The 22,636-nt window shown below is 36.1% G+C and overlaps 1 protein-coding gene across 1 annotated transcript; it reads right to left on the bottom strand.

Moving 5' to 3' along the window:
- Positions 1-7,187: 7,187 nt before the first annotated feature.
- LOC143594611 (pachytene checkpoint protein 2 homolog) lies at positions 7,188-11,971 on the bottom strand. The gene is made up of 14 exons (XM_077073875.1): positions 11,787-11,971; positions 11,646-11,709; positions 10,914-11,020; positions 10,621-10,688; positions 10,169-10,272; positions 9,968-10,072; positions 9,380-9,469; positions 9,200-9,275; positions 9,043-9,112; positions 8,868-8,938; positions 8,703-8,793; positions 8,428-8,555; positions 8,208-8,336; positions 7,188-7,522 (listed from the first exon to the last, which is right to left on the bottom strand). The coding sequence occupies exons 1-14, from the start codon at positions 11,923-11,925 to the stop codon at positions 7,382-7,384; spliced, it is 1,383 nt and encodes a 460-aa protein (XP_076929990.1). The 5' UTR covers positions 11,926-11,971; the 3' UTR covers positions 7,188-7,381.
- Positions 11,972-22,636: the final 10,665 nt, after the last annotated feature.

Here is a 22,636-nt window from a genome sequence, read left to right as displayed (position 1 = left end):
GGATACCAGTAAAAGAACAAAGGCCCTCTCCTTCGTATCTACTCTCTATGTTGTTTATACGCATTTTGATCAAATAAAAAGTAAATGTTTATTTATTACATGAAAGTTGATTGGTCTAATACTGATTTCGATTATTTCTTCTTAGGGTAAGGGATCACTCTCGGGGTTAAATACTCGAGGTCAAACGATACCATACTCCAAGACACTCCTATCAAAACAGGTTAGCCATTCTCTATATCAAATCAAGTTCCACCATTCGAATTGGTTAAAAGTAATTAAGTATTTTGATTAACTGGTTTATAAATCTGCATTATTTTCACACACTCCTAATAAATTTTTCGTAAGATTCTAAATATATGATATGAAAATCCCAAAATATTGGTTTCAGTATCTATTAACTAGGGATGAGCGTGGGACAGTACCCGTATTCGTACCCGTACCCGATTGTACTCATATCAAAAATCAATAAAAACACGTACCAATACTCGTACCAAATTTTTCGGTATGGTACGGGTACATGTACGGGTAATTCGGTAAAGTACCCGTTTTTGTACCACTTTGTCTTTTTATTTCCAAATCTTCGACGATCTTGAAACTGATACCGGTACGAGTATAAAACAACCTGAATTAGTCCGGGTATAAGTACTTTCACAGGTATATGGCGGGTACCAAATTAGTACATGTATCAAATTGGCCGTCGATTTAATGATAAGATAGTATTGAAGAACACTAATTCGGTTGCCGACTTTAAGTGATTTGTTTATTGGTTTGAGTCTTGGATGATATATTATTTAATTTTGAAGAAACGCTTTATACTTGTTCAATAATAACATGGTTGCAGAATTTATTTTATATACTAAATATAAAGAATCCCAATTAAACCTTTATATACTCCAAACATGTACAAAATACCAAATGTACCCGTACCTGTACCCGATTGTATCTGTACCAAAATTCAACAAAAATGCGTACCAATACCCGTACCGAATAAGCTAAATCGGTACGGATACATATACATGTACGAGTATGGTACGGATACGAGTACGGGTATTTGGGACAAAATGTTCATCCCTGCTATCAACTCCGTACACCTAAAAGTTTAATACTTGGTTAATAAAATAATCATGTGAAATATTCTTAAATAGCTATAAAATGATTGTTTATTGCTTTATTTTATTTTAGGGCCCGCAATGTATTTTGAGTTTGTGTGGTATTTTATTATTATTTTAAGGAAAGCTAAGATGATGGTTTATGGCACGTGGCAGATAGATAGTGGGTGTGTTTGGCTTTTCTAAGCTGTGCCTTGTCATACTCAAAATTGTACACATCACTGTCGAGTCAGGTTTGCACAACCATCCAAATACCTCACAAATCTTTCCTTTTTAACCTTTCTTATTTTATAAAATGAACATAATAATAAAATAATAAAAAACTCTCAAAATAACTCATTTATTGACCGTCCCCAAGCTATTTTGTCGTGGTCTGCTTATTTTAATTACCAACGCGTCGTGACCTACTTTTTAACTGATCACATGACATGGCCTGCCTGTTTTGACCACTACATGTTTTTAATAAATTGGTCATTTTAAGGATTTTTCCTTATTTATTACGCGGATAATTGATGAAAAAAATTATATTCAATAACCGAGAAAAACACAAAATATAATAAGTTTATCATACACTTCTAAAAGATGGTCGTTGATAGTAGTGTTTAAAACAATTTAGCTATTTATTTAGTTATTTTCATTTTCAAATTAGTATTTAATAGTTATCAATATAAACAAATGATAATGAATGATTTTATGGATTAGTTGGTTTTATAGTGCGAGGATTAATGTATAAGTGACAAATACAAATATTGTATGTGTTTATCATAAAATATAGATATAAGATTTAGTTGAGTGTTTTGCTTTAATATTTCTTAATTTTTTTCTTTTATAACCTCAAAAATATTATACTAAATTTTTTATAAATAAAATAAAATAAAATATTTGAATGGGTAAAGTTATTATGACAACGAAATAAAAGGTGTTTGATGAGGCTCACCAACATTTCCATGTTGGAAACTAGCCACAAATAATGGAGATGACTATTTTCAAAGTGCAATATTTAATTTAATTGAAATAAACTTGGTGGTACAGTTTCAACGAGACTCTATATAATAATAAAATAAATAAATAAGATAATTCAACTCAACCAAACATAAAAGGAAATAAATATGTGCACCGTTTTGTTATTACAAAAAATTTAACAAAACCGTATATGTTATTAACTATATAGAGTTGATTTCATTTAAAAACCGCTTTGAGTTTTAAAAACTCGAAAAAACTTAACATAACAATTTCTTTTGAATTTTTGTATATATATGTAATATATGTAGGTTATATGTACGTAGAAAAATTACAGTATTTCTAACGCACCGAATCAACTTTTTACATAGGTGTAACGGACGTTTAAATTAGTGTGATCATTGTGCATTTTTATTCTCTTTCACACTTAATTTTTTAATTAGATTTAATCTCAACCACATAATCTAAATATTTAATTAAATGTGTGGTTAAGAATGAGGTTCTTAACGTTTTAAAACTTAACAAGTTCTTAAATTATCTCTTCTCACTATATACTTATATAAAACTATACACTTTTACAGAAATAGTATATAAGATAACTTTTCTTTAGTAATTTACAATAATAATATTAATATTTCTTACTTTGATGGGTTGTCAGTAGGTTTTAAGGTTTTACTTACGGTTTCCTTCTTAGAGTTTTAGATTTGGATTCACGCTCATATGCGAGCTCTGAAATATGGATACCATTATTTTAAGGAGGACCCAAGCTTGGGTAAAGTGTGGTTGAATCAAGGGACAACCCTTAATAGCCAGTTATGCTAAGACCGTTAAAATAATATGAATAACAATAATTATAAATTGAGTCATACCCAAAGGGTACTTATGACTTTTCATGGCTACTATCACAAGGTCAAATAAATGTATATGTACCTAACTCTAAGTGCCTATTAGTTTCCTTTAATGGGATAACATATAGCTTGATGACTTGTAGGATAAAGTCATCCTTAATTCTTTATTTTAATGGCTCACAAATAAATTAAATCGGATTCGAATTTAAGACCTTGTGACACGTATCGGTCGAACTTTTGTAAAACTTTTGTATCGGTCGAACTTTTGTATCGGTCGAACTTTTGTAAATAGTTCATCGATCAACTATTTGTAAAACACTTGTTTTCCAATTTAAATATTATATGCTACAAGCATACAAAAACTTTTTACATGGCATCATTGGTCTTACATGATTTGGGTAATAACCAAAAGTTCATTATTTATTACTTTAGGTACTCACAATTCATACTTATTTTTAATTATATATATAAATCCGTACATGAAAATTGAAATACATATTACTTATAAATGAGATTAGTAAATGAAACTAAAGGGGCATGCCATAACAAATTGACCTTGGCCGGAAAGACATGTAGTAAACTTTACAGATAGTTCCTATACAGGCAGTCGTTTCCAAGATCTCGGACGCCTCACATGAGTACAAAAAAGTGACACTTATATGTAATTCTTTTCTCAGATATTAAAGATAATTGTGATAACAATAAACAAAATCCTATTATAATCGTAATTTAAGATAGACCATGGATAATAAATAAATTATTCATATATGTTATATTTTAATTGGGCTTGTGTTACTTAAAATTTAGACCCAATTACAAATTTTGTCCTTTAAAAAAAGTCAAATTACGGTTCGTGTCCTTTCCTTGCAGGCGGTGTCCTTTAAACTTTTTTTTTCTACACGTTATGTCCTTTACGCTAACTGGGTTAGAAAAACTCAGTTAAATGCCCTCACGTGAGACGCATGTGAGGGCATTTTTGTCTTTTTGCCTACCCTGAATTAACATGTAACCCTTAAATCCCCAAATTAACATGTAACCCTTAATATACCTTCAAAGCAGGTGCTTCACCTCGAACAATCTTGCAGAAAACGCAATCAGTGTTCTCGGAATCAGAACATAAAGAAACATTAATCGAAGTGGATGGTGAGACTGTAATTGGACGAAGATGAGAACCGATGACGGATAAACGACGTCGTTGAGCACCTGCCATTATTAATAAATCAATCAATCAATCGGTCAGTATCATATCAAGTATCAAGAGTAAGTAAGTGATCGGGCCACCATGGTTTACTGAATAATAATAATAATAATTTGTGGTGTGTAGAAGAACAAGGGGGTTTCGTTGGTTGTGGATTATCCGTGATCTTTCTCTCTTTCTAAACGACAACTCAGTTATCAACTCAGATTGTTCGAGGTGAAGTCCAATTTGGGGATTTAAGGGTTACATGTTAATTTTGGGGAATTTTGGGGATTAATTTTGGGTCGGGTTTCTGTTTGGAAACCCTAGGTGACGGTGGTTGGTAGCTCCGGTGTTCTGGTGGCCGTGAATCAGTGGTGGTCACGATGCATACCGGTGGTGGTTAATCGGAGATGGGAGGGTGGTGCTAGATTCGATTGTGGCAGGTGATGGTTAAGGTTGGGTGGTGGTTGAGGAAGGGTGATGGCAGGTGATGATGTTAGTGAAGGTATAGAAACAGCAGAAGAAGAAGTTGTTGTTGCAGGGTAGGCAAAAAGACAAAAATGCCCTCACATGCGTCTCACGTGAGGGCATTTAACTGAGTTTTTCTAACCCAGTTAGCGTAAAGGACATAACGTGTAGAAAAAAAAAGTTTAAAGGACACCGCCTGCAAGGAAACTTAGAAAAGGACACGAACCGATTTTTGGCTTTTTTTAAAGGACAAAATTTGTAATTCTGTCTAAAATTTAATAAGTGTCTAATCTTTTATTGATTTAATATTTATAAAAAAAAAAGCAGGCACCCGTCAAAAGCAGGCGTTAAACTCAGCCGAGCCTCTTGTCCCCTCTCGAACAACGACTAATCTACACCTACACTTTTAAGTTTCGTTTATTTACTTTAGTAACGTTTTCATAATATGAACCTTAGATAATATGAAGTGCCTTAGGTGGTTTAGGCACACCTAAATTCTCTTCATTCTCTATCTTTTACAAAGTGAAGAATGTTGTATTTTCAACTTTTTAGAACTTTAATATTAGGTTTCTTAACATGCAAGGGTTTTTTTTTTTATGATTCTTCCAAAAAGTGTTATCATGGAGGGTCTACTACTTTTTAATTGTTTTTAATTATATGATTTGTATGTTTCTTTTATGAAGTGGTGGTGTGCATATTTTCAAAAATATTACACATACTTTATCAAAAAGATATTAGCAAAAATGCACAATATGCTTTGTATATGAAGCCGTGAAGGGTTTGAATGATCATGCCTAAAGATAATAACATGTGAATTAACTATTTTTGTCGACTTCATTGAACTGAGGTGTCAATAAAATAAACTTATGAAATGAATTTGAATATGAATAGTAAAAGTGTAATATCACATTTCTCTAATGGTCACCAATGTTTCCATTTCACAGGGATTAATACTGAATAATCAACTTATTATGGAACGCTTAAACATGGTCCGGTTTTAGTCCAAAAAGGCACGATTAAAGCATTACAACCCAAGTCATATGTGCATCTCATGACACAACTACTTTGAGTTCAGTTCACCCTGTAATTAAAGAACACATTTTATTCATTAATTTAAACATCCGTCGACTTATTTTATATTGTATATTAGTAATAACGAGTTTTTCTACCTGGCGCGTTGCGCCGGCAGCTGGCAAAACCCCATCGTTGAAACCCGAGCATTGGTAAAACCCGAGCGTTATGACAATGAGTTAACATGAATTCGGTCGATGTTGCGTTTGTTATGATGTAGACACCATTGGTAAAATTTGAGGGTTATAACCCAAAAAACTAATTCTCAAATTAACATATAAGAAAATAAAATAATTAAGATGATGTTTATTTGTTTGGCAAACCTGGGCGGTGGTAAACTCAAGCATTGTCGGTCTTGAGCATTGAGGCGATAACTTGACACGAATTCGATCGGTTTTGATTACGTACCTTACGGTACCGGAACTAAAATACGAAAAAAATATAAAACTTGAGGTGAACCAACGACCAATTTTTTTTTATTTTGGGGGGGGGGGGGCGGTAGCGCTGTCGGTCATGGGCTTTATTTAAGGCGGCGAGTCTGCGCGAACTCGGTCGGTTTCTTTCCAATTTGTTTTGGTACCATAACTAAAACAAAAAAGAAAGTAACGTTTCGTCGGTTTTGATTATGTTTATTTTGGAACTGAACTAAAAAAATCACTGACTAATACGGTGCCGCCAGTAGGCCACTTGCGCACCAAACTCTTTAATTATATATAGTAATTGGTAAAAAAGAACACTTAAGTGCTTAACTATCGAGAAAAATGTCAAATGGGTCAAGCGGTTTAATACATTAAATGTTATTTAAGGTGCACTAAAATGCTTAAAATCTACAAAATCGTTTTGATATATTACAAAGAGATTATTATTATTATATTAAGAGTGAACTGTGGTTTTTGTCCCTGTGTTTTGTCTAAATATACGGGTTTAGTCTAATGGTTTCAAATTTGCGATTTTCGTCAATGTGGTTTCATTTCACTTGCAATTAAACCAGGCCCCACCAACCCCGTTAAGTCCGGTCGCTAAACTCATCAGCGTTTTATTCTTTTTTTCCCCAAATACACACCAGCGCCTTACGTGAGGGGGCTTGCGAATTACGGTTGGGGGTTTTTGTGGGGTATAAAAAGGACAAAACTGCCCTTCACGAGAGGGGCACGCTGATGGGTTTAATGACCAGACTTAGCAGGGTTAGTGGGTAAGGTTTAATTGCAAGTAAAATGAAATCACAAGAACAAAAATCGCAAAATTAAAACTATTGAACTAACCGCAAATTTAAACAAACTACAAGAACGAAAACCGCATTTTACTCTTATATTTAATAAAGATGCAACTTTTGTTTATAAATTTACGATTAAAACTTTAAAACTATAATATTTTCATATTTTCACGAAGAAAACAGTTGACACAACTTGTGTATTCAAAACCCTAACACATATAAAGGCCAAATTTGTGCCAACTCTACTTGTAAGTTGTAAATCAAAGAAATGACAAACATGATATAGACATCATTGAATTGGTGAGATGAAATTGATATCTAAAAAAGTTGCTTCAATATACTGTCACTAATACTAATTCAAGTTTACATTTAAAGGCACTTTTTATATTCACAAGTCCCACATACATGAACATAAAAGCTCATTAGTACCTATCACTAAAAAGATATTGCTTGTATGAAGACAGCAAATCTCCATTCACATTCACCTTGAATCAAGGTTTCAAACTTTTTAGTAACCAAACATATTGCACGCCTAATCGGGTATCTCAGACCGCTCCCTGTTAATCGTGTTGATCATTGTAAGCAAGAACTTGGTGGGGTCCCGACATTGAATATGGGCGAGTGCTGCGTGAGCCAAAAATGGAAGTTTCCTTAAAGATCTTCCACTCAATCCCTGAATCATGAAGTAAAAGAGATGAAAAAAGTGATCATGTGATAATGAGTATTGAATTTAGGGATGTAAACAAACTGAATGTTGGACTAACTGTTCTGTGGAAGTTTGTTCATGTTTGTTCGTTTAACAAATGAACAAGCAGGAGCAAGGGATTCCGTCCGATTAGCTAAATAAACGAACATGAACAGAGGCTATGTTCTTTCAATTATGTGTGTTTATGTTTGTTTGTTCATTAAAGGTTTTTAATATTTTTTAATGGCTTCTAATCTTATCATATAGATTTAGGCGAAATTACTAACTGTAAAACAAAAATATATGAGTATAATACTATTACGTGATCAATTTATATGTAGACTAACATGTGAATATTGAAACTGGCCATTCTTGGTTTGGCAAATCAAATAAAACATTGTTTTTGTTATTGTTAGTGTTAGTGTTCATTTACGGTCATTCATTTGTGTTCGTTAACCGTTCACAAACAAGTTCTTTTCCTTAACGAACAAACACAAACAAGAAATTGATGAACAATGTGTTCATTTACGGTCATTCATTTGTGTTCGGTTAGGTGTTTGTGAACAGTTCGCCTGTCCGATAAAAAGCTTAATTGATGAACATGAACAAGGCCTTGTTCAGTTCAGTTTGTTTACAGCCTAATTGAATTAAGAAAAAGTCAAAGTTGACTCACCTCACATGCTTGGGCAGCTTCAAGTAAATGCTTGCATATGTTCAAGTAGGATGAAGAGTTTTCTGCTGTTGTTGAAGCCAAATTGCCTACTAAAGATGCATAGTTTGGAAGAATCAAGGGATCACCATCCTATAATAAGCAAACAAATTGTTTTAAGTATTTAGCGAAAAGGAAATGTGTTTTATTAATGAAGATTTGTGACAGTATTAGAATAAAATACCTGATAGCTAGACAAGATACCGGTTCTTATAAGCTCCTGCAAGCAGGATCTTAATATTTCATAACGTGCTTGTAAGGTAGGAGGGCCCACATATGCTTTTATATCGGCTCGATCAACAAATGCAAGATCTACAAAATCCAAAGCTATTTGTAAGATTTCAATTCTTCTAGTAGGAGTTTAAAGAAACATTTTTGAACAACTTTATACATGATGTAATACAGATCAAAAGACACAAAATGATCAAGGATTTATAAATTAGACAAAAGAAAACCGACCGATAGCAGCTGTTATGTTTGATGTGGTCAGAACAATCACATTTGGTGAGGATTTTAACTTGTCCATTTGTGTCAGTAGAGCATTTACCACCTGTTGCTTAAAGAATTAGCATTTAGATTTTGAAAAAAATGTGGGAAAAATATATTTAACAATTATCAAATCACCCTTATAGAGTCTGAAGGTTCTGAACCAGATAAAGCAGCTTTCCTTGCTGCAGCTAGGCTTTCAACTTCATCTGCAGATTAGAAAAATGATGGTATCTTTTCACCTTAATTGAAATTCTATAATGATAAGAAAATAACAAAATAAGAAACAACTTGGCGATCACGAATTTCTCACCGATCAAAACAAATACCAGATTGTTCTCCTCTTCCACCATTTCCTGAATTTTCTGAAAAAGTTTGGCAACCTGAAACCACGGATATAAGTTGGATTAACTAACTATGGTCTCAACCTTGTTGGTCACTATTGAAGGACTACAAGTTGTAAATATTACCAGTTTGCCACTTTCAGAAAACCATTTACTAAACAATGAATGTGCATTCACTTCAACCAGCTGAGAATGTGGATATCTGTTACCATTACAGACAAGAAAAGTCATCTTAGTATATATGCAATCATGACACCTGATGCCATGCTGGCACCAATTGACGATATACACGTACACATTACACACCTAGAGCTAAAACGTATTGACAGTTTCTGCGCTAATGCTTTGCATAATGATGTCTTGCCTGTTCCTGGAGGACCATGTAGAAGAACAATACTGCAAGGTTTATAAGAATAGTATCAGATTGGATAAAAACAAAACTGAATTTTGTGAAAAAAAATGTCATGATCTCTGAAGCTATATGGTTATCTGTTCAGCAAGAATCATGAATAACCAATTCAATTGACAATTTAACAAGGCCACAATAAAGAAGAAATTGCAGAAAAATGATTGATATCAAGAAAGTTACAGAATGAACATTACAATTTACAAATAACTGATCAGTTCAAAATGATATTGCATAATTCTGTTGAATGTGATCTTTCATGTGCAACCAAAAATAAAAAAACAGGGAATTCTTCATCCTCATTGGTTGAAATAAAAGTGCTACATTATCAAGTGTGAGGCTAAAAACAATTAATGCTTTGTATATGAACATACAAATCAACGACTAGGATCCCTCTTAAAGTGCAAGATGATAATATATTAAATTATATACTAGTGTTAGTGACTAGGGTTAACTAATACATGACTACACGGGAAAGAAAAACATACCGATTCCAAGCAACAAGAAAAGGGTTAACTCCTTTTTCAGTAAATAGCAAAGCGCTTGCTGCATATCTCAGTAACCGTTGCTTCAAACCAGATTCATAGATCAAGCTGCAAAAATGTATTGTTTTTCAGCTTTAAATCAAACCATTCTATACTAAATAAAAATTAAAAAAAAAACAGAAAAAAAAACAGTTGGTTTCTAACCTTTCCCACATGCCATCAAACTCCTTTGCAGGAAGACTCCATTCACTAAAGCTAGAAAGTTGGTTATCCCCATCCAAATCCTCACACGGACCCTCATCACTTAGCTGAAAAGTAACAAAAATATCCACATCATCATGAATTCATGAGTGAAAGGTAACTGAATATGTTAGAAGCTACTGTAACTACTAAATGACAAACACAAAGTTAAAATGCACTAGCCACGTGACTTTTTGTTCCTATTAAATGGTAAGTGTTGTAAACATCATGTATTCTTGTTAAAGAGCAGTAACAAGTGTACTATATTTACATTGAGCCTCAATGTAAGACAAATAACAATTGTAACTGTAAATACAGAATATCGCCTAATATAATTATAAATCTCTTGCTAGATTACATTTAGTAGCACTGTCCACATGGTGTATAGATAGACAACAAACACACTATTAAATTACCTGATAGACATGCACAAGAGGTTTGACTTGCCAAAACAACAAAATATCATGGTTTGCCACCCATTCCTCTGCCAACAAAACAAAAAACCTAATTTTAATTTGAAGTTCATTTTGTTTGTTGCAGTTCATTTAGACATGCACAGAGCACAAACACACGCAGTTCATTTTATTGCAGTAGATATAATTATATAAAGCCAGAACATAACTTAAATATGTGTATGCAGTAAAGAATTGAGAACCATGATTACATGATTAACAACACATATACATATGGTAAAAGCCAAAAGGTATACCTGTGTCACATATACATATTCTTTGCACGTTATCTAGAATAAAAGCATCGTCAAGAGGCAAATCAATCGGGCCATCAACATAGCTCAAGTTCCTCTTTTCCAGCATTCTGAACATAAATGAAATAGACAGTTATAAATTGAATTCTACAATAGTTCACATCATCGGCACTGCATAAGTCAAAATAGTTCTCCCCATCCCACAAAATTAGGTTTCGTAAAATCAATTCTTTCAATCTGATTACATTACACTTAAATCTTTCAAAAATTAGACATATAGTCTTAAATTCTATTTTCCCCAATTTTTTGCCTTCAAAACTCATTTGGTTTGATTTCATATTGAACAATTCATTTTCAGTTTCCGATTATCAAAAACCGTTACTAACGATTATACGGTTTGACCTAAAAACCGTAAAAACCAAGCATTCATGAACTGTTCGGCTGAAAGTTTGTTTATTTAACAAACGAACAAAAAATAACAAACAAAATTCTGTTCGTTTAATTTAACGAACAAACATGAACACATGTTTCGTTTGAGTATGTTTTTGTCCATATGTGCTTATTACTTTATTTACGTTCACGAGCTGTTCGTTTAGCTTTTAAACATACGAACATGACAAAAAAAATTCGCAACTATATGTCCGTGTCCGTGTCCGTGTTCGTGTTCAGTTATAAAGAGCATTTGTTCAGCTTTAACCTACTATTAACAAACTCACATAAGATTAAAGTAACTACCTTTCAACGGCTAACTTCACATCCTCGATTCGAGCCGTGCTAGACGGCTTCAAACACACTTCAACTACAACAATCACAAACACATTAACTTCAAATTCAAATAATCAAACGCACAATTACTCACATTAGGGTTTGTAATACCTGAAACAAGGAATTTGTCTTCCGCAACGGCCGGTGGCGGAGGAGAAGGTGCGGACGGCGTAGGAACGGTGGTGGTGTGGTGGTTGACGTCGTCGCCGTTGGTCAATGTTTGAACCGAGATCTCCATTGGAACACTCATGGTGGTGTGAAACCCTAGATCGGTAATACTTTCCCCAAAATAATAATAATAAAACCAAGTCACTCTTTTTGTGCTGTTTGAATTGAGGCGGGAAGTTTTAAGCGTCGGGGGAAATGAGGCGGATGAGAGGGTGGGTAATAAACCGAAAAAATCGATCCGGAAACGAAAAATCTAAACTGATGGTTTGGTTTTTATGTTTTTGTAAAAACTATTATGGATCGGTTTTATTTTGCATGTAATACACACTGAAAAACCGAACTTACTCGAATTTCTAGAATATTTTTTATGATTATTATAAATAGTTTGTAAGAGTTTAATAATTCTATAACTTAGATATTTTTGATCAAATATGTAATAGTCACTTGGTTGATAATTAACAAAATTATTAATACCAAAAGTCATTATTTTCGGGTTAACATCTTTTCTCGGCCTAAAATTTTTAAGTTCATTCGGCCTAACTTTTTTTCTCGGCCTAAATTTTTTAAGTTCAAATGACTAAAGGTGAAACCAATACGAATTTTTAAGTTCAAATGACAAAACCCGAAAAAACCAAAACCAATACGAAAACCGAGAAACTCAAACCGAAAACACAATATCGAACAGTTTCAACAAATATTGGTTTTTAGTTTGGTTTTAGCCTAAAACCATACCGAATTACACATTTCACAGCGCTACCTGGAACATTAAAAGACAATGTCGATGCGGTAGTCTGAGTGAATTATAATGTACAATTTTAGTAGTCTCTTGTTTTGTAAAATTTGTGTGAAAAGTTCATAAGGTCTAAAAATTCGGTGATCGGTGTCAACTATTGTTATATATTTATAGACATGATATTATGTTCGAATATTATTTAGTGAAGACGAGGTTATCAAAACCGAATGGGATGCTAATTTATAGTGGTGGCATGTTAAAGTTTGGAGAATAGTTTTGGCTGGGAAAAAAAAATCACATGCATATATGAATTCGTATAGTGATGAGTCGAGTTGATGTGTAGTTGTTTTTATCTCATAACCATTTAATATGTGGTATATTAGTTTGATTCGTCGTTGTTTGAACAAGGGTCCTGTGTCGGGATTTATATGGTACTCCAGGATCTTTTTAAATCTTATTCATGATTAAAAAAATGTTTTATTTCAGTTTTATTTAGTTTTAAAAATAATGGCATCAAATTTTCTATTTTTATTTTTACATTAGTCACATACACTTATTTTATTATATTTCCCTTTTTTTATACACTCACAACACTAGTGGTTTTACTGAAACAACAATTATTTATTTCGTGCACGATAAAAGGGGGTTTTAGTAAATAAAAACAAACAACTGTTGTTCATAAAGAATTATGTTTTAGGTTTTGTCACAATAAGTCAAGCAAAAGTTACAGATTTTGTTAAAATAATACAGATCCCAACAAAGTTGCAGATTTGGATCGGTTCGTACATTTATTTGTTTTCGTTGCGTTAATTGATTTTGTAAACACCTGCATAGGAATCCCGACAATATATTAAAATGTTGTTAGTAAGGGCAATCTTGTCAAATTACAGTATGTTGATTAACAATGGCCAACGATGGAAATTACGACTTTTAGAAACCATGAGAACGGAAATGGCTAAAGTAAGTTTATTTTGAACGGATCTGGCAAAAGTGAGTAAAGCACAGGGACGAAAATGATAATTTACTATATTTAATTAAAAGGGTATTTTTGTCCTTCCATGCTAACTTAACAGACTAGAACTAACGGAGTTAGTGATTTTGACTGAAACAACAAGAAAATGAAACCACGAGGACTTGAAGAAACAAAAAAAAAATTTGGACGAAAATGTTGAAAAAAACAAAACATGTGAACGAAAATAAGAGTTCTCTCAAAAGATATAATTCCTAATCAATGGACAATATGTGCTGATACTGTGAAAGAACTCTAAAATTGGATTCGTGTAATCTGTAAACATTTACGTGCTTCAAAAAGGACAGTGTATATACAATTCTATGAGAGTATACAAATATATGAGAATATATATTTATATGAGCATAATAGTGTATATGTTCTCTCATTCTCAACAAACATCTCATAATAACATGTTTCACACCTCCAATATCATTTTATTGAAGTAACTTAATCCATATAGTAACAAAGTTTCGGTCATAGTTATTTTATTTAGTTCACTTGCTTTATTCGGTCACAAAGAGTTTATATCAATTAAAAAATTACGAAACATATAAGTTTGATGAACCCGTCACCTTCAGTATCAACACTCTTTATAAATTTTATGGTTTCCAAAGCTATCAAAAGATTTGTAAACCTTCTCCTCGTGCTTGGCAAAGCGGACTTGATTATGTGGCCCTCTTGAGACGCACAATAATTTTAATTATACTTGTCGATAGGCAATCTGTGCAAGTTAGTAAGGTGATGACTAACAAAGTGAGCCGTGCTCGTGCCAACGAAGAAAAAAGATCAAGGCGTGATACGCTTTTGTAACAAAGTTATTGTTCCAAACTGATATAGACGAATAAAGACAGTAACATCAAAGATCGATTCCAATATTCTTTTCCTAGCAACTTATTTTGGTCCGGTTGTCTAGTGATTCCTTTTAGCCATATGTAGGTTGAGTCTTTATTCAACTAATATAAATTAATATATATTTTTTAAACAACTAACGAAAGAATATATTAACAATATAAAACTTAGTTATGTTATTTTGGTTCACTTGTTATATTCGGTTATAAAGACTAGGGGAGGGTTATTCTAAAAAGAAGTAGTTTTATAGGAATACTAAGAATAAATCATAGTCATTGGATCATGTAAATCAATGGTTGAGATTTAAAATTACCAATAACTGACATAGTTTCCTAGAATTACTCTTTCATCATTATAACCGATATAGTTTCCTAGAATTGTTCTTTCACCATAATTTGTAATGCCAAATGTCAAAATTTTGTTGGTTCTTACCATTCATAGGAAACTCCTTATTCTTATTTGAACCCCTTTCATAAAGACTAAAGAGTTCCTACCAGTTAAATCAAATGAAATTTTTAATGTTGATTTTTAAGTGACTTCAATAAAAACAAAATATTAATATTTGGTTACGATTTTTATTTTGGCTCTTTTAGGTAGTCAACTAAGAACATAAAACATGTACTATGAAATATAACATATTTATGGGTTTGTATAATGTGTCTAGGATATAACGTTGTATGTTCGAAAACCTCATAAAACTATATACTAATAAATTATTTTGAAATTCATAAGAAACATCTTACAATACACAATCATGATAAGAAACAACATGGGAATTTAAACAAACATAATAATGGGTACACTTTTCCCTATCTTATTTATATCATCATTAGAACAACGACGATGCAAGCAAATATGATATTATCCATACCCATGCGCGAATACGATCCACGTGTGATGACTAGTAGAACGAGTTGAAATTACCAGACTTGACCGTCTCAAAGTTATGATGCTTATGTTTAATGAACTCGTCAGCTTCAGTATCAACACTCTCTTTATAAACTTTACGGTTTCCAAAGCTATCGACAGATTCAGTAACCTTCTCGTCATGCTCGACAAAGTGGACTTGATTACGTGGCCGTCTTGAGTGGCGCAGTGGATTTCTATTTGTGGGAACCAGAAATTGTTCCTCAAAGACAACGTTTTCAGGGTAATAGTTTGCAACAGGATGTTCCTCCACCACCACAACATGGTTTTGGGGCTGAGGAACGTCATAGGTGATTACATGATCACTATGAACATATTGAGGAGATGAAGTATCCCACCCGTATGGACGGTTGTCATAACTATTACCGAAGTGTAAGCCTCTAGACATTGTTTTTATGTTTGTTGTTTGATTGAGGAATGTATAAATTTGGTTTAACACTATCATAATGTATTTATAGACTATGATATTTTGTTCGAGTATTAGTACATGAAGATGAGGTTATCAAAACCGAATGAGATTCTAATTTATAGTGGTGATATGCTAAAGATTAAGGAATAATATTGAATGGTAAAAAATTGTCACATGCATGAATTCTTATGCATCTGTACCTTAATAATGTTGCTTAAGAGTTTTATAAAGATGGGTCGAGTTGATTCTAAAATTTTGTCGATATATGTATTTTTTTCCTTTATAATTATTTAGTATTTAATGTTGTGTGTCAGTTTGATTCGTTTGTGTTTGAACAAGAATCTTGTGCTGGGATTTATAGTATAAACTCGAGGTGAAGAAACACTAGGTGACCCCGGCAGATTACGGATAATCTTAGGGTTAAGTAGATGTTTCCCACGAGGGTTAGGTCCGGCGAAGATGGTTATTCTTCTAGACCTGCAAAACAGACACCGTGATCTCGTCACTGAGAAGGGGGGGGTTCCTCCTTGTGACCACCCTCCGGCGTGAGAATCAGACTAGATTGCTCTGAATATAAGTGTATATTAAGAGAAATAGCTAGAGAAGATAAGATAAGATGCCGATACCGTTCCAAGGTGTTGGAGTATTTATAGCCGAAGGTAGGTTTCCAAGCAGGTACGGCCAGCTGTATAATATTCCTTTTCCACCAACTACGGGCTATGTACGTGCCACGATGGGAGTTGGTGGGTAGGCAGCGGCTGATAGTGACATTTTGTACTAGAGCGTGCTCCTCCTCGTACTATTGTCGGTGAGCTGTCACCCTGTGATTGGTTCATGGGCTGCTTTGGTCAGATCTTGTCTATTTTGTCCATACCTTGGCAGGTATAGTACAAAAGATCTTCCAGAAGCATACGGACTGGCTCTTTTGGGCGGGAATATTCCCGCCTTGCTCATTCCTTCTTCAGTTGACATTGCCGAAGTATAAGAGTTAATGCCTTATGCGTGTAGCCTTACTGTTAGTGCGGGTAGCAGTCCTTCTTGGCTTGTACTCATAGCTGCGGGAACAGGCAGGGTACTGTACCAAGAGAGGCTTTCATGCGGGAACAACTGGCTTACTGCGTGTAAGGCCTTCATCTCTCTGAGCATGGTGGGTCCTGCAGAACCAGTTGGTCTATCGCAGACGTACCTCTTCAAGGTGTGTCTTGCGGGTCCAACTGGGCGTCTTCTGACAGTTTCAGGACGTGCAGGAAGTTATGGCGACGTGACGGTATATGGTCATTCCAGACGCTTTTTCAGGCGCGTGGGCGCGAGTTTTCGGGCGCGCGTCCTTTCGACAGCTGTTGCCAGCTTGCTCTTTTCCACGTGTCGCCGTTTTATTGCACCTGCGCTTTCTCTCTCCGCATTAAATTCATCGCATTCATTGCGATGAGTATATAAAGGGGGGAGAGGGTGCATTTCAATTCACACCTTCACTTCACTCTTCTTCTAAGCGATTTCCGGCGAATACTCTAACTTTTCTGTCGAGCATTCTCCTGAAATCGTTCTCTTTCATACCCAAAACATGTCTTCTATTCATGATCCTGAGGTTACTGCGGAGGAGTCCGATGTATACCCCGAGAACCCGATGTCCGCGTCTGACAAGGACGACAAGAGTACTGCTGGCGAGTGCCAGTGTGCTATTTCTGTCGATATATACAACTATATAGTCAAGAAGTTCATGCTCGATCCTTACGAGCCTGAGTTTCCGGAGCCTCACCAGACGGTGCATGATGCCCCCAAGGGCAAGATAGGGGTTTATGCCTCATTCTTCATGTATGGGAATCTCATATTCCCATTAACGAAGTTTGTATACCGTGTTTTGGAGAAACACGGTGTACACTTGACGGAGGTACACCCAATGGCGATCGCTAAGGTCCGCCATTTCAAATGGGTGTGCCACATTCTGGGCATCGAGCCCCGTGTCAACCGCCTGATGACCTTCTACTCCTGGAGGTGCACCCAGGGCTGGTATACCTTGGTCACTCGGATCAAGGGTTTGAAGATCTGCGCTACCGAGCGCAGTCTTCGGTCTTGGAAACGGGAGTTCTTCTACATCTCTGCCCGCGTCGTCCCCATTGCGATGACGTTCAAGAACGGGAGAGCACTCCCCAACCTTCACGCCTCCAACTATCAGGAGACGGAATGGTTTACCAAGATCTCCCAGATCCAGACTCCGGTTTACCGTTTTGCGGAGTCTGGGATGGTGATGCTCGGGATGAGCCGGGTATGGAAGGATGCCGGTTCTGGGACGCCGCAAGTACCTATCTTTCTTCTAACTGTTTCTTTCTTTTTATTTTCAGAGGGAAACAACTTACAATCGCTTCTGCAACCGCGGGAGACTGGTGGTCCCGCTCGACTGGGTACTCGTGATCTCGACGAGAACGAGTTGCCCATTTTGGAGCAAACGGCGGATAGGTTCGTGGAGGTCTACCCGCCGGGCCACGAGATTTTGAGCGCCACGCGGCAATGTAAGGGATTCTTTAACCCTCGCCCTCTTCATGCTGAAACCTCTGCTGGAGTTTCTCTAATTTTGTCATCTTCTGATGAGGAATCCGCAGATAGTCTTTTCTTCGTGAGGAAGAAGAAAGCTGCCGGCGTGAAGGGTAAGGCGAAGGTTACCTCCACCGCCGATCAGGGAAATCGGTCTGATTCGGAGACCGAAAGCGAGGAGGCGGTGGGGAACCCTGGTGAGACCATTGTCTCGGAGGTTGGGACAGTTGTCACCTCCGAGCAGCCAAACGTTACGACGGTGACTGGCGTGAAGAGGCCAGTTCCATCGGGTTCGTCCCCGCCCGTCAGAACCTTCAAGATTAAGAAAACCCATAAGTATAAATTTTATTTATCTTTCCTGCATTTCTTTCCGCCGTTTCTAATATTTTCTTCATGCAGGCGTGGATGCAACCGCATTCCAGAGTGGTGTGGGCGGAAGCAGTTCTGGACCCATGACGGTAGGTTTGGTCAACCTATCCGAGGCGATGACCCAGGCGGTTGCGCGTGTTTCCCGTGTTGGTTCAGTTGCTCATCCCGTTGAGTCAACTGTTCCAATTGTGTCGTCATCTCCGCGGCTGTCAGTGCCATCTTCACCGTATCCTTCACTGAGCCGGCGGTGATTTTTTCTGCGGGCTCCTCCGCAGCGGCGGCCCCGGTTGTGAGTTCACCTCCAGTGAGTTCACCTCCGATGGTCTCTACCGCGGCGGGTTCTACCATGCCTTCTCCGGCACCGGCGACTACCTCGTCCATGGCCGGTTCATCAGGTATGTTCAGGGTTGGGGTTTCTAGCCAATCTTTGCCTCATTCCCATCTCTTTGACCTCTTGGATGGATATCCCTTAGGTTCAGGTGATGGGTTTGGTGGCTACCGGCCTGTTACCGACCCTACAGGTGCGTGGGGTTCTTTTGGCCTATTATCTACTTTATCATTTGTTCCTAACTGTTTTTTTTTTTTTGCAGTTTCGGATTCCAATGAGGTGTATGTTCCAAGGTGGAACATCCGCCGGGGAACAACCCTTCAAACGGCTGTTGTAAGACCCCGTAACCGCAGCGTAAACGTAAACGGGATGCAACAGACACGTCTGATATCAACCACATTGTTTATAAAGAAAACTGAATACATTAATATACTTCAAATTACTTTATCTCATAATTCATTACCGTCTAGGTGATACACACATCATACAATACGATACATAATTCTATGTAATATAATGTATCCTAACATCCCACACGCAAATCTTACACACATCAAGCACTTAGCACGTAAGCAATCACTTCATCTTAATTGTACCTGAAAAGCATGTGAGAAAACGGGTCAACTACGAATAGTTGGTGAGTTTCACTAATTTAAACAACTGTGACAAATCATTATAATAATCATATATTAGCGATGTAATTATGCTGAGCCCACAAGTGAAACCTCTGTTAACCCAGTACTGTACCCGTTCCGGGGGCAATGTTAACCCAGAAACACTTCTAGGGACATATGGGGACACTGTTAACCCAGTACAGTACCCATTCCGGGGGCAATGTTAACCCATAAACACTTCTAGGGACATCTGGGGACACTGTTAACCCAGTACAGTACCCATTCCGGGGGCAATGTTAACCCAGAAACACTTCTAGGGACATCTGGGGACGCTGTTAACCCAGTACAGTACCCATTCCGGGGGCAATGTTAACCCAGAAACACTTCTAAGGACATCTGGGGACACTGTTAACCCAGTACTGTACCCATTCCGTACGATTCCCGTACAATCAAATATTTATAAATACACTCAAATCCATGCGTTCAGTATGTACTTAAACATTTCAATAGTAACATGCTTTCCGCCCCGGGAAAATATTTAAAAACAATTCAGAAAAAGGGGCTCGTGAAACTCACCTCAGCACATGCAAGCAGGTAACAACAGTCATTATCAGTTAACACGTCTAATCTGTAATATGATCCCTACGATCGTTACTATACAATCACTATTAATATAACTTTAACCGTGTTAACCGGTACATCTGGGGACACTGGGGACCCAGTACTGTACCCGTTCCGGGGGCAATGTTAACCCAGAAACACTTCTAGGGACATCTGGGGACACTGTTAACCCAGTACTGTACCCATTCCGGGGGCAATGTTAACCCGGAAACACTTCTCCGGACTCAGATTGTGATATCGTTTAGAGTTCAGTAGTCAAAATTCTATTAGTTTGTTTTCCCCGTTTAGCGTGCCTAGCACGGTTATCCGTTTTTACGTTTCAAAAATGAGTTTGATCACACACGACCCGAAAATAGTCGTTGACTGATAATTTAATTAAAGTTGTGAAATTATAGCTCGGTTTAGACGCCCCGATTGGCCGCGGGACCCGTTTCCGTCTTTAGTGCACCGGAAACTGTTAAATCGGTTAAAATTACTCAAATCATCCGAATTATTTTCGGATGATTTACATTTAACTAAGTTATATGAAAATAGTTCATTTTTAGGGTTTTTATACACCAGTCAGCTCGCTTAGGCGAACTTTACCGGTTACGCGTTTTAAACTTTAAAAGTTTGTTTTTGCACAAATAATTATCCGTTTAATCTCGGATCTTGAAATTTTGCACAAATCATTTTTTTTTGACAGTGGGGAATTTTATAAAAATATTTCCAGAATTAATTTTTATATTTTAAAATTTATTTATCTATTTTTAAACACCATTTAAACACTAAATATGTCGTAAATACCAAACGACCTTAGAAAAATCCCAAATTTTTCCTGGATGACCCCTGCCATCCACATAGTCCCCTGTAATTTTTCCAGAACCAAAATCTCTTTTTACATGCCATTTTCACTAAAACCGAGCTAGAAAACCATAGAACTCGTTTAACCGAAAATCCTACTTAGACTTCTCCAACGGACCTAAAATTTTGTGTGTGACTTTTACATGTTATAAAAAGCTTATCTGGAATTTTCCAGAATTTTCATGATATTAAACTATTTTTCACCATTTTTAGCCAAAACCGAGCATTAAATTCACCAAATATTCATCCTTTGTCCAAAAATTACCAAAAATTCACAGAACTCTTATTTTCATGTATTTAACACCTTTGTAAAATTTCATGATCTAACTCTAAACCGTTCACAATCTGTCCAAAAATCCATAACCGAACATAAACCGAATATACCTTTTGTTTTCCGCCATTACAAGCTACAAACTCGTCTTTCCGCCTTATCTACCACTAAATACAGAACCTACAACCAACATACCATAATACCAAGCAAGTTACACTCACAATCAAGCCTCTTACACTATCGTTTCGGTTATTGTTTCAAAACTAAAGTTTAAACCGAAAAAATTCGTTTTTGGTTCGTTTAACTCCTTTCTTGGACCAAGATCCCTTGTATAACCCGTATACATCACTTGATCATGCAAGAATCGGTTTTCATCTTTGAAACCTCATTTTCTTGCAAATAAACTCAAGAAACGAAGATGGAAACGTAAATAACACAATTTTTACCTCGGTTTTCTTGCTAAAAACTCGGGTTTTTAGATCATAGAATGGAGAGAGTTGAAGATCATGGATGGTTTGATGTAAAAAAAAGAAATGAGAGCATGGGGTAATACCCCTTTTCTGATCGGAATATGAGGGGGGGTGGGGTGGGACCCACCTCTCCATTCCTAGCCACATGTTTGGATTTCGGATATCCGGATAATGTTTTGGATAATCTGGTTCAGTTCGTTTTTCGGTTAAATGTTTAATTCGGCTTAAAACGAGGCTAAAAGGTCGTTTTCGGCTTAAAAATGAAATTTATATAAAATCACTTAAAAAACTTTAAAAACTTAAACCAGGACGTTTATTTACTTAAAACATCATATTTTTAATAATTGCGCATCTTTTTCGGCTTGATCGATCGTCTCTTGCTTGGTTTGGTATTAGAGGTTTCGTTTAATGATACGACGTACCATCAAATCGAAAATTCTTTTTCTGTGCTTTAATTCACTTATCCCGAAGCTTTAATACTTCGTAACATTACTAAATATCATATATCTCGTCTATAATTGAACCCTCGATTCGTTCGGGTTTCAATAACTATCGATCGATTAATCGCATGTTCAATACGATAAGTTATATATTCACGTACAATCAATACAGTGAACCATGTATTCTCGTATAATTATTATGGTAATTCATGTACCCGACATTAAATATAACGTAACTACTGTCTACCCGTTAGGGTATCCCTGGTTTCGTCGGAATCGTTACAGCTGTGGACTGCGTCGAATGGGCGCGCCATGCCGCCCCAAGCGGTGCGTTGTGGGAGGCAATGGCTGGCTACCAGGAGGGTAGGCTAACCAATG

This window comes from Bidens hawaiensis, unplaced genomic scaffold (genome assembly GCF_021521415.1).
Source record: "Bidens hawaiensis isolate Kalapana, Puna unplaced genomic scaffold, B.hawaiensis_p1.1 tig00044006_1, whole genome shotgun sequence".
Taxonomy (NCBI): Eukaryota; Viridiplantae; Streptophyta; class Magnoliopsida; order Asterales; family Asteraceae; genus Bidens; species Bidens hawaiensis.
The sequence above is the reverse complement of the archived record's forward strand: the minus strand, read 5'-3'. Positions and strand labels throughout refer to the sequence as shown.

Coding starts and splice junctions, on each gene's coding strand:
- LOC143594611 (XM_077073875.1), bottom strand. CDS start 11,925: ATGAGTGTTCCAATGGAGATCTCGGTTCAAACATTGACCAACGGCGAC. Junction 9,470..9,967: donor TTTCTTGTTGCTTGGAATCG/GTATGTTTTTCT, acceptor TAAACCTTGCAG/TATTGTTCTTCTACATGGTC. Junction 8,794..8,867: donor AACCTTCAGACTCTATAAGG/GTGATTTGATAA, acceptor TTTAAGCAACAG/GTGGTAAATGCTCTACTGAC.